Genomic DNA, 17717 nt, shown 5'->3' on the forward strand with positions numbered 1-17717 from the left:
TCATCTTGGTCTTCTAAGTGTACCCTTAATCTTCTCACTTGCTAATTTAACTAGCATGTCTCTTAACCCTGGTTCAGTTATCCTCTACATTATTTCTACTTCTACGTCATTCTCAGTGTTCTTAACTGAAGTTTCCATTTGTTTGACCTCACTCTGAATTCTTGTAAAGTGAGGCACTTCTTAACTCTTTAATTACGTCAACTTTACCTTTTCCCTTCTTGATGGCAGTATTTTCTCTATTAAAGCTACCTCAAGCCTTCTAATGTTAGCCACTTATATTTTCTTCAAATATGCACCATTAACCAACCATGTTCCATGTTGAATAACTTTATAATAGAATATGTATCAAACAGGAAATAAGCAGTCTGACTTGACGATCAGACTGTGAAGTTTGTTTTTCCAAATCCTCACTTTAAATACAACTAACCCTGATCTAACTAAACTTCAAAAGATTCATATTTGCATGTACACAATTTACTTTTTACCACCCAAATATCAATAATACCAAACTAAATTTGCACTTCTGCAGTTGTGCATAATGTGTTTCATCTTCCATGTATTCAATAGAGCATGGGAATACATCTTGTTTGCTGCCAGAAAAACGCTGGACATTTGTGCTGTCAGTACCCATGTTGAATCAGTTGTGTCAAGATGTTAGTTGTACTAAATGACTTGATTACTTCTTTTTACTACCGATATTGGATCCTTCAAAGGTTCCTAAAGTTCTTCTACAATCAACGTCCCTCTAGGAAGAAGCATAACATGATGTTAACACTACAAGCTGAGGTGAAATACTAAAGATGATTTGAAAATGATGAAATATCCTCTGTGTATGGTAGGGCACACAACATAAATATGTCAAGTATACCTGTTATAAAGACAAAATTCTAACAAGTGCTGAAGCTGTATTAGCATCATGGAAAAGAATAAGGTGAATCTTCAACTGATGAGCCTTTTTAACTAATGCACATTTGGCAAGTTTAAGAAAAGTCAGCTCTACATAACATGTTAACAAGAGATGCTTCCAGTGATCACTGGGCTATCACTGCTATGTTTCTTGGGTAGTTTACGCATATGGTAATGACTCATGAATACACACAGCAATACATATTGAATGCCAGTGAAACTGGCTTATATCAGAAATGTACAACCATCAGGACATATGATTGAAGGTAGAAAAAGTTGCTCCAGATTTGAAAAAGTGCAAAAGATGAGTTAACACTTCTGTTAAACATTGATTTTAAGACCAGACCACTACTTGTGTACCATTTCCAGAATCCCTGGGCTTTAAAACCTGGGTATAAGTAAAACTTTTTAAAACTGGTTTGTGAGCTATTTTCATGTGAAAGTGGAGTGCTACCATTGTGACTCACTCTAACCTCTGTTTTAAGGCCTTACGCCTCGATAATGCTCTGGATCATCCTTGATAAAGTTCTGGATCATCCTATGCACCTAATATTTACGTCATGCCACCCAACACTGATTCCTTAATTCAACTAAAGGATTAGGATGTGATAGCAACATTTAAAGTTATCATGAGCTACTAATAGGCCTGACATGCCATGTGCTATTATGTTCTGATGCCACCACAGTATCCCCCTACATCATTAAAAATATCAAGAATGTTGGGTGTTGAACATAAGACCTGAAACATGAATGGGGTTTGGAAGGTCATCTCGAATGAGTGCATACAAAACTTCAAAGATTTTATGATGCCATCCTAAGAAAGGCATACATAATTCACCTTGGCTAGACTGTAGGTTTTGAGAATTTGGTAGAGCTAAAATAGCAATGGAAGAGGAAGCAGCACTTCAATAAAAGCAAACTTACATGAGAAACAGCTGATGAAATAGAGGAAGACTCATTACTTAGCACTTGTTTATCAATTGATCCATGAAATTACTATTATGGATCCTAATCTGGAGTGAGTTTATATACTGGATTCATAAAAACATTAAGTATTATCCTGTCTACAGGGTTCTTTATAGGGAAAAACAGCCCATGAAAAATGGTCAAACTTAACTAAGTTTTCCATCACAACCTTGTAGTTGCCGTTGTAGTACTACCTTCTAACATCTCTCTTCATGCACAAAACAACAGAATGTATGGAGAGTACATTATACTCATTCATAATGTTCCTTCAATAATATTTACAGCAATTTATCATTAAACTGTTTTAAGTCTCTGCATGAAAACTTAATACAGTACAGAATCTTTATTAAAAAAAATTTGGTGTTACGTGGGAATGGTTCCCTCCTTGTATTATGGAAACCTATCTTGCTGAAGCCAATCTGCTAAAACTAACCTTTCTATTATCGTAACATGTAGCATAAACGGGGGATGCATATATCATTTATACTTGTGCAAAATGGCTTCTTCCTATACAATTCAGGCAGACTAATCTGTTATGCACACATGTTCACACTGTCACCTGAGAGAGGTAAGAGCAGACTGTTTACCATGCATTTAAGATCCCAATCAGTGTCACACCATCAAGTGTTGATGATCTGACAGAAATACTTTGAAACATTCATACTAGAATTCTGCATGTTGGCTTGGTTACCACATAAATGGAGCATATACTGCTCAGCTGTGCTAAATAAAATAACGTTCCTGAAGAGAGGTAAGAAGCTGTATGCAGCTTTTATAGACCTGGAAAAAGCATATGACAGAGATGAGTGGAATGCTTTATGGGATGTGGTAAGGATATATGGGACAACTGATGGATGGGATGAAAGCTGAGCAAAAGTTCTAGTATACATGTGGGTGTGAAGTAGGGCTATGTAATGTCACCATGGCTTTTTAAAATATAGAGGGATGGAGTGATAAGAAGATGAAAGTATAAATAGGGAAAGTGGGTGCAGAAATGGAGTGTGGTGGTGAGGTACGGTAGCTAGTGGCAAGCCTGTTTTAGAATAATACTATGTTGTTAGGTGAGAGTGAGGAGGAGTTGCAGAAGGTTGTAAGTGTGTTTTATGATGTATGTAGGCATAGACAATTGAAGGCAAATGAGATCAAAAGAAAAGTAATGGCGTTTGAAAGGAAACAGTGATAGTGAAAATTCTGCAAAGCCCTTAGAGTAAGATAAGGTGTACTAGACTGTGTTATTGATTCAAAGGAGGAAGACTGGAAGGAGTGACAGATTTTAAGTATTTGTGAGCTATCTTGGGTAACTATGGTTATATGGAAGAAGAGATAAGGGAGAGAACAGTACAGGGTAGAAGAGTCAATGGGTCCCTTAATAGAATAATAAAGGGTAAAGGTGTATGTATGAAACTGAAGAAAGGATTATGGGAAAGCATAGTTCACCCAACCTGACCTATGCAGCTGAAACATAAGACATTTAGTGAGTCACATAGGTAAAGAATCTAGGGCGTTGAAATGAACTACTTGAGAGGAGTATGTGGTATGACTAGATGAAATGAAAAAAAAATGAGGGGGGTGTATGAGAGATTTGGCACAGCAGGGAATGTAAAAGAAATGAATATGCAGTGGTAGAGTGGGTGAAACAATACTATAAGTGGCTTGGGCATGTGGAAAGAATGTTATTTATTTATCATCCTTGATTGCCGTTTCCTAGGTCAGTGAGGTAGCACCAGGAAACAGATGAAAAAAGACACACCAATTCACATACACATATATACATACTGTTGATATGTTGATCACACTAGTCTGTGATGATAGTTATGAAGGTGAAATCGCAATTCAGATGGAGTTCAGATAACTATATTTAGCACATAATTTTTCTATGCATGCATCACTGCATGTTTCACAGAGACAATTTGCCTCATCATGTGAAAATTCATAAAGTTTCTAAAATCCTAACACCACCAAAATAATTCCATCTCTCCTCTGCCATTCTCAACCACCAAAAGTTTTTTAAATCCCAACAACACCACAAAAATTCCCTCTCTCCTCTGCCATTCTCAACTACACATGTTGAGAAGAAGACTTACATATACATACTTATATATACATACATATAAGGAAGAGCAGTGTGGTTTCAGAAGTGGTAGAGGATGTGTGGATCAGGTATTTGCTTTGAAGAATGTATGTGAGAAATACTTAGAAAAGCAAATGGATTTGTATGTAGCATTTATGGATCTGGAGAAAGCATATGATAGAGTTGACAGAGATGCTCTGTGGGAGGTATTAAGAATATATGGTGTGGGAGGCAAGTTGTTAGAAGCAGTGAAAAGTTTTTATCGAGGATGTAAGGCATATGTACGTGTAGGAAGAGAGGAAAGTGATTGGTTCTCAGTGAATGTAGGTTTGCGGCAGGGGTGTGTGATGTCTCCATGGTTATTTAATTTGTTTATGGATGAGGTTGTTAGGGAGGTGAATGCAAGAGTTTTGGAAAGAGGGGCAAGTATGAAGTCTGTTGTGGATGAGAGAGCTTGGGAAGTGAGTCAGTTGTTGTTCGCTGATGATACAGCGCTGGTGGCTGATTCATGTGAGAAACTGCAGAAGCTGGTGACTGAGTTTGGTAAAGTGTGTGAAAGAAGAAAGTTAAGAGTAAATGTGAATAAGAGCAAGGTTATTAGGTACAGAAGGGTTGAGGGTCAAGTCAATTGGGAGGTAAAATTGAATGGAGAAAAACTGGAGGAAGTAAAGTGTTTTAGATATCTGGGAGTGGATCTGGCAGCGGATGGAACCATGGAAGCAGAAGTGGATCATAGGGTGGGGGAGGGGGCGAAAATCCTGGGAGCCTTGAAGAATGTGTGGAAGTCGAGAACATTATCTCGGAAAGAAAAAATGGGTATGTTTGAAGGAATAGTGGTTCCAACAATGTTGTATGGTTGCGAGGCGTGGGCTATGGATAGAGTTGTGTGCAGGAGGATGGATGTGCTGGAAATGAGATGTTTGAGGACAATGTGTGGTGTGAGGTGGTTTGATCGAGTAAGTAACGAAAGGGTAAGAGAGATGTGTGGAAATAAAAAGAGCGTGGTTGAGAGAGCAGAAGAGGGTGTTTTGAAATGGTTTGGGCACATGGAGAGAATGAGTGAGGAAAGATTGACCAAGAGGATATATGTGTCGGAGGTGGAGGGAACGAGGAGAAGTGGGAGACCAAATTGGAGGTGGAAAGATGGAGTGAAAAAGATTTTGTGTGATCGGGGCCTGAACATGCAGGAGGGTGAATGGAGGGCAAGGAATAGAGTGAAATGGATCGATGTGGTATACGGGGGTTGACGTGCTGTCAGTGGATTGAATCAGGGCATGTGAAGCGTCTGGGGTAAAGCTGTGTAGGTATGTATATTTGCGTGTGTGGACGTATGTATATACATGTGTATGGGGTTGGGTTGGGCCATTTCTTTCGTCTGTTTCCTTGCGCTACCTCGCAAACACGGGAGACAGCGACAAAGCAAAAAAAAGAAAAAAAAAAAACATATACATATGTAAGGCATGTGTACGAATAAGAAGGGAGGAAAGTGATTGCTTCCTAGTGAATGTCGGTTTGCGGCAGGGGGTGTGTGATGTCTCCATGGTTGTTTAATTCTTTTATAGATGGGATGGTTAGGGGAGTGAATGTAAGAGTTTTGGAGAGAGGGGCAAGTATGCAGTCTGTTGTGGATGAGAGGGCTTGGGAAGTAAGTCAGTTGTTTGCTGATGATACAGCGCAGGTGGCTGACTCAGGTGAGAAACTGCAGAGATAGGTGACTAAGTTTGATAAAAGAAGCGAAAGGAGAAAATTAAGAGTAAATGTGAATAAGAGCAAATTTATTAGGTTCAGTAGGGTTGAGGGGCAAGTTAATTGAGAGGTACGTTTGAATGGAGAAAAACTGGAGGAAGTGAAGAGTTTTAAATATCTGGGAGAGGAATTAGCAGTAGATGGAACCATAGAAGCAGAAGTGAGTCACAGGGTGGGGAGGGGGCAAAGGTTCTAGAAGCATTGAAAAATGTGTGGAAGGCAAGAATGTTATCTTGGAGAGCAAAAATGGGTATGTTTGAACAAATAGTGGTTCCAACAATGTTATATGGTTGCGAGGCCTGGGCTATTGATAGAGTTGTGTGGAGGGGTGTGGATGTGTTAGAAATGAAATGTTTGAGGATGCTGTTTCCTGTGTGGCGAGGTGGTGACAGAAATGGATGAAGGCAGCAAGTATGAATATGTACATGTGTATATATGTATATGTCTGTGTATGTATATGTATGTGTATGCATATGTGCATGTATGGGTGTTTCTGTATTTATATGTGTATGTGGGGGGCTGGGCCATTCTTCATCTGTTTCCTTGCCCTACCTCACTGACGCAGGAAACAGTGATAAAGTATAAAGAAAAAAATTTACATATGTATACATGTACATATTCATACTTGCTTGCCTTCATCCATTCCTAGTGCCACCCTACCTGACAGTAAACAGCACTGTCACCCCATGCATCAAGGAGAGTGTATGACAGTACAATTAAGGGGGTTTGGTATGAGAAGAAGACTGCCTATGATGTGGGTTAATAGTGTGGAAGAGCACTAGAGGGAAAGAAATAATGGGAGAATAAGTGGAATAGAGTATGTAAGGGAGCATGTAAGGACAGGGACAAGAGGAAACTCTTCTGCCTTGGCCACTCACTTCACTGAAGTTCCTGGAGGGAATGGGCATCAGATATATGAATAGATAGTGGTTTACAGTGAAGGTTTGTTTACCAACTATCATTTATATGTTTGTACTGCTTAATAAAACTGGTTCCTGAAAGATGATTAACTTGCTATTTGTTAAGTAAGGGACACTTCAATTTAACAGAAGGCGAGTCAGTGGTTACCATTCCTTTGTAATGACCACATTCAATGTGATTATCTACTGTACCCAAACTTCAACTATGAGTTGCAAAAAATGTTCTGTGATGAGAGACTTCCTGATATAAGATGATGTGATTAACAGAGGGAACATTCAGCAGGAGCCTCTAGAAATGCAGTGACAGGGTTGCCTTTTGCCAGTAGCATGTTAAGGATGAAGCACTAATGGCCAAGAAGTGGCAATAGTATTCACCAGTTATAAAGACCCTTTTGCTGTGGCCACTGTCTCGAAGGAGTTCCTAGAGGGAATGGGTGTCAGAGATATAGATAGATGCATGAATAGATTAACAGAGGGGCACTGCCATCTCATCATATGTGTCTACTCCATTCTGTAATTTCTGAGAGACTATACTAAAGAGAACTATACAGCACTGGTAATTCTATTCACTGTTGAGTTTAGATATTCTGTTGCAATTCAGTCATATGGTATGGAATAATCTGCTGATAACAATGATAATCTGGGCTTGTTTTACCAAGCTACCACATCCACAACTTAATCCTATTAAGACAGAAAGAAGTCTCCCAAGTGAAAACTGGTTTTCTAATGATGTAGAAGTAACGGGCTGTCTTAAAAATTACACATGATCCATTTTTTAGAACATTTAATAATCAATATTGTACTGCTGAAAACTTTAAAAACAGCCTTGTAAGTAAGAGATATATATATTCAACTGCTCTAGCTATTTCTTTGCATTCTGATAGACTGGAATAATCAACTAAAGTAATTTGACCGTGAAATGCTCATCAACATAATAAACAAAGTTTAATCATTGTGTGTGTTCGTGTGTGCGCACTTTTGTGTAATAATCACATCATCAGGGGAGATACAAGAAAGAAATATCAGTCAGCTGAATACAACGAAGAGACATAGCTAGTTACGTCTCTTCACTGTATATCAGCTGACTTATATTTCCTTCTTGTATCTCCCCTGATGATGTGATTATTACTCGAAAGTGCACTTGGGAACTTATTATGTTTCATTTTCCCTATGGACTCATAGGAATATACTTGATCAAGCAAAAAATTGTGATCCTTTCCAACATATATACATATATATATGCTCTCCAAATTTCTTTGCTGGTTTCACTGCTTTGCATCTTTTTCATCCTCCAAAAATTTGCTCCATTTCTTTAATCTTTCCTGTCGTTCTGCTTCTGTTTCTTCAATCCTGAGGAGAAAATGGAATAAATCGATAAAAAAACAAGAACATAAAGACATGTAAAAATTAAAAAAACACCATAAAGTCTGTTGGAGATGAGAGAGCTTGGGAAGTGAGTCAGTTGTTGTTCGCTGATGATACAGCGCTGGTGGCGGATTCATGTGAGAAACTGCAGAAGCTGGTGACGGAGTTTGGTAAAGTGTGTGGAAGAAGAAAGTTAAGAGTAAATGTGAATAAGAGCAAGGTTATTAGGTACAGTAGGGTTGAGGGTCAAGTCAATTGGGAGGTGAGTTTGAATGGAGAAAAACTGGAGGAAGTGAAGTGTTTTAGATATCTGGGAGTGGATCTGGCAGCGGATGGAACCATGGAAGCGGAAGTGGATCATAGGGTGGGGGAGGGGGCGAAAATTTTGGGAGCCTTGAAAAATGTGTGGAAGTCGAGAACATTATCCCGGAAAGCAAAAATGGGTATGTTTGAAGGAATAGTAGTTCCAACAATGTTGTATGGTTGCGAGGCGTGGGCTATGGATAGAGTTGTGCGCAGGAGGATGGATGTGCTGGAAATGAGATGTCTGAGGACAATGTGTGGTGTGAGGTGGTTTGATCGAGTAAGTAACGTAAGGGTAAGAGAGATGTGTGGAAATAAAAAGAGCGTGGTTGAGAGAGCAGAAGAGGGTGTTTTGAAATGGTTTGGGCACATGGAGAGAATGAGTGAGGAAAGATTGACCAAGAGGATATATGTGTCGGAGGTGGAGGGAACGAGGAGAAGAGGGAGACCAAATTGGAGGTGGAAAGATGGAGTGAAAAGGATTTTGTGTGATCGGGGCCTGAACATGCATGAGGGTGAAAGGAGGGCAAGGAATAGAGTGAATTGGAGCGATGTGGTATACAGGGGTTGACGTGCTGTCAGTGGATTGAATCAAGGCATGTGAAGCGTCCGGGGTAAACCAAGGAAAGCTGTGTAGGTATGTATATTTGCGTGTGTGGACGTGTGTATGTACATGTGTATGGGGGGGTTGGGCCATTTCTTTCGTCTGTTTCCTTGCGCTACCTCGCAAACGCGGGAGACAGCGACAAAGTATAAAAAAAAAAAAAAAAAAAAAAAAAACTGATACATTGTGATTTGATACATAGATCAAGAATAGATCCTTTTCCATTACAGTATATACAAATAACCTTAAAATCTAGACCACCCTGGATTTCAAGAGCAAAGAAAATATTTTGTGGAATTATGCTTGTTGTCTTCAGCAATATCTTTGTTCAAGACTGATATTCATTTAACCCAGTGTTTCAATATCAAATTATACCCACGTACTTAAAATATCAAAAGACTAAAAAAAATCCCCCTAGAATACAAAAAACCCTTTCATGGACAAGTAAATATTTCTCTGTATGTGAGCTGTATGTAAACATTTGAGTAAACATGAAAAACCTGAGTTACTGCAAAGTAATGAGGATGGTATATAATGAAAGAATTTTATTTAGCAAGAAAAAAGCTGCAGGTGCCAGAGTCCATTTCCTGATGTGATGATAACTGGGAAATCTGATCACTTATCCTTCAAGATCTACAAAATGCCTACCAAAGTTGAGAGTTATATTACTATTTTTCATTACATGATAATTCTGTGAAAATGTCTGTACTTATGTCCATATCTTAAAAAGCACTGCATATATGTGACATCACAAGTCTAGATATCAAATGTAACCATATAAGATGTACTTTTAAGCATTTATGTTATCCCACATGGTTTGTCAACAACACTTACTGGAAAGCCAGGAAGACATTTTATACATCTAATAACAAATCTGTGGAAGAGGATGATAGATCGAAATGTTTAGTGTTGCCCTATTCTCCTAACTTAACTAAGGTAAGATAAGAGCTAAAAAAACAATTACGTGGAAAAGGATGACAGATCTAAATTTTTGGCGTTGCCCTATTCCCTATCCTAGCTAAGGTAAGACAGGTACAAAAAAAGTTCTTTTAATGTTGCCTTCCAATATATCAACACTATCAGTGAAATAGAAACCGAGAGATGCTATTGGCACAATCATTCAGTACACAGAGAAGACCCTAGTAATGCTAATGCTAAGTACTAACAAGAAAATCATCACCAGTAAACCTTAACAAACCAGTCACATTATATCCCTCATTGGATAATGCTAACTGTAATGTCAGTGAATCTGTCTTAAATGCTGATATCAATAACTTTAACCTATCCCCTTGTAACTTCAAAGCACATCCTATTATTAACCAAATCATCATGAAAGAATTATCAAGACAAGATAGCAAAAGAAGAGTAGATGAACAAGCATCTCACTCCCCAAGGTAACCATTCTCACATAACATCCTTTGGCCACAAAGTACCTCCCACTTTTCCTTGAATGGCCAGGTCAGTTTGTACATTGGCATGGTGGTAAGAGGGTGCACTTCTGTCAGGATTTGAACTTTGTGATCTGTGTACACCTGAAGAGGTGGATTTCCTCCATGAACATGTAGTGTATTGTAAAGTTTCAATAAATGAAATCATATGAACTCCTACTGAAGTGCAATTATCCCTCCATAAAATTATCACAAACCAGTACATGAAATCATCTGAACTACTGGAGTGTGATTATCCCTCCAGAAAATCATCAGAGACTAGTGTGATCATTACATTATCAACAGTCTTCTGGAAACTATTAGAAACGCATTAAAGTAAATTAGAACTTCTGTTATCTGAAATGCTTGGGGAATCAACCTTTCTGGATAATAAAAGTTTCTGATATTTGATTTTTCTAATATATCAAACAATTCAGAAAACTTAATACACTCACCCCTGGCTTTATGTGGGGGTTATGTTCTGTGAAAACCTCGCAAAAAGAGAAATTGCACATCACGACCCAATAAACACTGAGAGAAAATTATGATGTATTCAGCAGCTTCGTGGTCAGCAATGGTACATTCCCGTATTAACTTCACGTTATGTAACTTCCAAAGTCAAATAAACTTATCTAGCAATCCTTTACTTGCTTAAATAATGGCCTTGGCTCATCGACATTTCCTTTTACATATCTTTATATCATACTTATTTGCTGTCTCTCACGTTTGCAAGCAAGCACAAGGAAACAGACAAAAGAATGGCTCAACCCACCCACAAACACAGGTATATACATAAAAGCCCTCACGCACACATACATACATACCTAACATACCTAAGCATTTCAACGTATACATACATATACATACACAGACATATACAAATATATACATGTACACACTCATACTTGCTGCCTTCATCCATTCCTGTTGCCACCCCGCCACACATGAAACGGCAACCCCCTCTCCCTGCACATGCATGAAGTAGCGCTAGGAAAAGACAACAAGGCCACATTCGTTCACACTCAGTCTCTAGCTGTCATGTGTAATGCACCAAAACCACAGTTCCCTTTCCACATTAAGGCAACGCAAAACTTTCCATGGTTTACCCTAAATGCTTCACATGCCCTGGTTCAATCCACTGACAGCACATTGACCCCAGTATACCACATCGTTCCAATTCACTCTATTCCTTGCATGCCTTTCACCCTCCTGTATGTTCAAGCCCCGATCGCTAAAAATCTTTTTCAACCCATCCTTCCACCTCCAATTTGGTCTCCCACTTCTCCTTGTTCCCTCCACCTCTGACACATATATCCTCTTTGTCACTCTTTCCTTACTCATTCTCTCCATGTGGCCTAGCCATTTCAATACACCCTCTTCTGCTCTCTCAACCACACTCTTTTTATTACCACATATCTCTCTTACCCTTTCATTCTGGATCAAACCATCTCACACCACATACTGTCCTCAAACATCTCATTTCCAATACATCCACCCTCCTCCACACAACCCTATCAATAGCCCACACCTTGCAACCATATAACACTGTTGGAACCACTATTCCTTGAAACATACCCATTTTTGCTCTGCAAACTAACGTTCTTGCCTTCCACACATTCTTCAACGCTTTCAGTACCTTCGCCCCCTCCCCCATCCAATGACTCACTTCCGCTTATATTGTTCTATCCACTGCTAAATCCACTCCCAGATATCTAAAACACTTCACTTCCTCCAGTTTTTCTCCATCCAAACTTACCTCACAATTAACTTGTCCCTCAACTCTACTGAACCTAATGACCTTGCTCTTATTCACATTTACTCTCAGCTTTCTTCTTTCGCACATTTTACCAAACTCAGTCACCAACTTCTGCAGCTTCTCACCCAAATCAGCCACCAGCACTGTATCATCAGCAAACAACAACTGACTCACTTCCCAAGCCCTCTCATCCAAAACAGACTGCATACTTTCCCCTCTCTCCAAAACTCTTGCATTTACCTCCCTAACAACCCCATCCATAAACAGATTAAACAACCATGGAGACATCACGCACTCCTGCCAAAAACCGACATTCACTGGGAACCAATCACTTTCTTCTCTTCCTACTCGTACACATGCCTTACATCTTTGATATAAACTTTTCACTGCTTCAAGCAACTTACCTCCATATATTGTTAATACCTTCCACAGAGCATCTCTATCCACTCTATCATGTGTCTTCTCCAGATCCATAAATGCTACATATAAATCCATCTGTTCTTCTAAGTATTTATCACATACATTCTTCAAAGCAAACACCTGATCCACACATCCTATACCACTTCTGAAACCACACTGCTCTTCCCTAGTCTGATGTTCTGTACATGCCTTTATCCTCTCAATCAATACCCTCCCATACAATTTCCCAGGAATACCCAACAAACTTAAACCTCACATTTATCCCCTTTGCCTATGTACAATGGCACTATGCATGCATTCCGCCAATCCTCAGGCACTTCACCATGAACCATAAATACACTGAATATCCTCAACAACCAGTCAACAACACAGTCACCACCTTTTTTAATAAATTCCACTGCAAAACCATCCAGTGGTCTAGATTGGATTTTTTTTCTGTAAACATTTATAAATCTTGAGCTTTAGACCAAAGCTGAAGGTTCGTGAGGCAGCTTTTTTTTCTTTGTCTCATGCTCTATGTATAACAAGAGAATACTTTCCATCTTCTCTATATGTCTACCCACTGTGCTTACCTTGGTAGATAGTGGAGTAATGTGGACTTCAATACTTCAAATTTTCTCTGCATTCTTCTTTATGCTGCAGACTACAGATTTATGAAGGTTGTAAGCATGTCTAAGCACTGGTGATCCCTCACCAGCATCACTATATCATGAGATTTCTAACTTTGTTTCAAGGATCAGATAGGTTCTATTCTGCATTACTGTTGGTTCTCGGTGGTTCTTCAGATGATGCTGGAAACTTGCATCAGCAGATATACTCAAATTGCACAAGTAGCAAAGATCCATATGCAATGGTAGTAACTGTGAGACTGACCTGCTAGCAGGAATATAAAGCACTCCACACAAGACCCATGCTCATTTTAAGCCACCAACCCTCACTGAAATTCTGGCACACTTTCTACTGGACTGATGCTCCCTCACCACTGACAGCACATAATAAGATTTCTAACTTCATTTCTAAAGTCAGAGAGGCTCTTTTTCTATTTAACTGCTGGTTTTGGGGTACGAGATGTTACTTGATGTTTGGATGCCATATCAACAAACACAGACATGGCAGGTAGCAGGAAAATCACATTTGTAGGTATGACCAAACTGTAAAAGTAGCATAGATCCACATACAATGTTGGTAACTGCGAGGCTGACCCGCTGGCAGGAACATGGTGCACTTCACCCAAGACCTATTAGTAGGTATAACCAAATTGCAAAAGTAGCATAGATCCACATACAATGGTGGTAACTGCGAGGCTGACCCGCTGGCAGGAACATGGTGCACTCCACCCAAGACCCATACTTACTCCACCCAAGACCCATACTTACTCCACCCACTAACATTCAATGAAGATTTGCCTCACTTTCTACCGTGCACACCAGCATGGTAAAAATTTTGACAACATTAAAAGAAAGACTAGTAAAAATACATTCCTTGCATGATAATGAAATTGCATGTAGTGATCCTGCATAAAGTGAGGACTAGGTATATTACAATATTAACCTATCTGTAAGTATTTTACACAGTGCTTCTTCAGTCCAATGACAGCACATTGACCCAAGTAAACAACATCATTCAAATTCACTCTAATCCCTGCATGCCTCTTACCTTCCTGTATATTCAGGCCCTGATGGCTCAAAATCTTTTTCACTCCATCCTTCCACCTCCAATTTGGTCTCCCACTTCTCCTTGTTCCATCCATCTCTGACACAGGCCCTCTCATCCACAACAGACTGTATACTTGCCTCTCTCCCCAAAACTCTTACATTTACCTCCCTAACCACCCCATCCATAAACAAATTAAACAACCATAGACATGACACACCCCTGCTGCAAACTGACATTCACTGGGATCCAATTGCCCTCCTCTCTTCCTACTCATACACATGCCTTACATCCTTCGTAAAAACTTTTTACTGCTTCTAGCAACCTACATCCCACACCATATACTCTTAAATCCTTCCACAAAGCATCTCTATCAACCCTATCATATACCTTCTCCAGATCCATAAATGCTACATACAAATCTGTTCTTCTAAGTATTTCTCACATACGTGAGTCAAAGCAAATACCTGATCCACACATCCTTAACCACTTCTAAAACCACACTGCTCTTTGCCAATCTGATGCTCTGTATATGCCTTCACCCTCTCACTCAATACCCTCCCATATAATTTCCCAGGAATACTCAACAACCTTATGCCTCTATAGTTTGAACAATCCCCTTTATCCCCTTTGCCTTTGTACAATGGCACTATGCATGCATTCTGCCAATCCTCAGGCACTACACCATGATCCATACATACAGTGACTATCCTTACCAACCAGTCAACAACTCAGTCACCAACTTTTTTAATGAATTCCAAAGCAATAACGTCCAAGCCCGCCACCTTGCTGGATTTCATCTTCCACAAAGTTTTCACTACCTCTTCTCTGTTTACCAAATCATTCTCCCTGACCCTCTCACTTTGCACACCATCCCAACCAAAATACCCTATATCTGCCACTCTGTCATCAAAGATATTCAACAAACCTTCAAAATACTCACTCCATCTCCTCAATTTATCACTGTTATTACCACCCCACTTGCCCCCTTCACTGATGTTCCCATTTGTACTTTTGTCTTATGCATGTTATTCACCTCCTTCCAAAACATCTTTTTCATTTATTTATTATATTCATCTATTCTACTCTGTCGCTGTCTCCCACGTTACCGAGGTAGCGCAAGGAAACAGACAAAAGAAATGGCCCAACCCACCCACATACACATGTATATACATACATGTCCACACATGCAAATATACATACCTATACATCTCAACATATACATATATATACGCACACAGACGCATACATATATACACATGTACATAATTCATACTGTCGGCCCTTATTCCCATCGCCACCCCGCCACACATGAAATAACAACCCCCTCCCCCCAAATGTGCGTGAGGTAGCACTAGGAAAAGACAACAAAGGACACATTCGTTCACACTCAGTCTCTAGCTGTCATGTAATAATACACCTGAAACCACAGCTCCCTTTCCACATCCAGGCCCTACAGAACTTTCCATGGTTCACCCCAGACGCTTCACATGCCCTGGTTCAATCCATTAACAGCACGTCGACCCCGGTATACCACATTGTTCCAATTCACTCTATTCCTTGCACGCCTTTCACCCTCCTGCATGTTCAGGCCCTGATCGCTCAAAATCTTTTTCACTTCATCTTTCCACCTCCAATTTGGTCTCCCACTTCTCCTCGTTCCCTTCACCTCTAACACATACATCCTCCTGGTCAATCTTTCCTCACTTATTCTCTCCATGTGACCAAACCATTTCAAAACACCCTCTTCTGCTCTCTCAACCGCACTCTTTTTATTATCACACATCTCTCTTACCCTATCATTACTTACTCGATCAAACCACCTCACACCACATATTGTCATCAAACATCTCATTTCCAACCCTCCTGCGCACAACTCTATCCATAGCCCACGCCTCGCAACCATATAACATTGTTGGAACCACTATTCCTTCAAACATAACCATTTTTGCTTTCTGAGATAATATTCTCGACTTCCACACATTCTTCAACGCTCCCAGAACTTTCGCCCCCTCCCTCACCCTATGATTCACTTCCGCTTCCATGGTTCCATCCGTTGCCAAATCCACTCCCAGATATCTAAAACACTTCACTTCCTCCAGCTTTTCTCCATTCAAGCTTACCTCCCAATTGCAACTCTTGCATTCACCTCCCTAACAACCCCATCCATAAACAAATTAAACAACCATGGAGACATCACACACCCCTGCCGCAAACCTACATTCACTGAGAACCAATCACTTTCCTCTCTTCCTACATGCACACATGCCTTACATCCTAAATAAAAACTTTTCACTGCTTCTAACAACTTGCCTCCCACACCATATATTCTTAATACCTTCCACAGAGCATCTCTATCAACTCTATCATATGCCTTCTCCAGATCCATAAATGCTACATACAAATCCATTTGCTTTTCTAAGTATTTCTCACATACATTCTTCAAAGCAAACACCTGATCCACACATCCTCTACCACTTCTGAAACCACACTGCTCTTCCCCAATCTGATGCTCTGTACATGCCTTCACCCTCTCAATCAATACCCTCCCATATAATTTACCAGGAATACTCAACGAACTTATACCTCTGTAATTTGAGCACTCACTCTTATCCCCTTTGCCTTTGTACAATGGCACTATGCACGCATTCCGCCAATCCTCAGGCACCTCACCATGAGTCATACATACATTGAATAACCTTACCAACCAGTCAACAATACAGTCACCCTTTTTTTAATAGATTCCACTGCAATACCATCCAAACCTGCTGCCTTGCCGGCTTTCATCTTCCGCAAAGCTTTTACTACCTCTTCTCTGTTTATCAAATCATTTTCCCTAACCCTCTCACTTTGCACACCACCTCGACCAAAACACCCTATATCTGCCACTCTATCATCAAACACATTCAACAAACCTTCAAAATACTCACTCCATCTCCTTCTCACATCACCACTACTTGTTATCACCTCCCCATTAGCGCCCTTCACTGAAGTTCCCATTTGCTCCCTTGTCTTACGCACTTTATTTACCTCCTTCCAGAACATCTTTTTATTCTCCCTAAAATTCAATGATACTCTCTCACCCCAACTCTCATTTGCCCTCTTTTTCACCTCTTGCACCTTTCTCTTGACCTCCTGTCTCTTTCTTTTATACATCTCCCACTCAATTGCATTTTTTCCCAGCAAAAATCGTCCAAATGCCTCTCTCTTCTCTTTCACTAATAATCTTACTTCTTCATCCCACCACTCACTACCCTTTCTGATCAACCCACCTCCCACGCTTCTTATGCCACAAGCATCTTTTGCGCACTCCATCACTGATTCCCTAAATACATCCCATTCCTCCCCCACTCCCCTCACTTCCATTGTTCTCACCTTTTTCCATTCTGTACTCAGTCTCTCCTGGTACTTCCTCTCACAAGTCTCCTTCCCAAGCTCACTTACATGTGTATATATATACATGTGTATATATGTATATGTCTGTGTGTCTATATATATGTGTATATTGAGATGTATAGGTATGTATATTTGCGTGTGTGGACGTGTATGTATATACATGTGTATGGGGGTGGGTTGGGCC

The 17717-nt window shown here is 39.9% G+C and overlaps 1 protein-coding gene across 6 annotated transcripts in view; it reads right to left on the minus strand.

Moving 5' to 3' along the window:
• Nucleotides 1-4780: 4780 nt before the first annotated feature.
• LOC139748649 (17S U2 SnRNP complex component HTATSF1-like) overlaps nucleotides 4781-17717 on the minus strand; it is a 134864-nt gene continuing 121927 nt past the window's right edge. For all 6 annotated transcript variants that reach the window (XM_071661905.1, XM_071661902.1, XM_071661906.1 and 3 more), the window contains one exon: nucleotides 4781-7959. In XM_071661905.1, the coding sequence (XP_071518006.1) occupies nucleotides 7875-7959 (85 nt within the window). In that variant the 3' untranslated portion in view covers nucleotides 4781-7874. The remainder of the gene's footprint in view (nucleotides 7960-17717) is intronic.

Source organism: Panulirus ornatus, chromosome 5, assembly GCF_036320965.1.
Source record: "Panulirus ornatus isolate Po-2019 chromosome 5, ASM3632096v1, whole genome shotgun sequence".
In the NCBI taxonomy this organism is placed as follows: domain Eukaryota; kingdom Metazoa; phylum Arthropoda; class Malacostraca; order Decapoda; family Palinuridae; genus Panulirus; species Panulirus ornatus.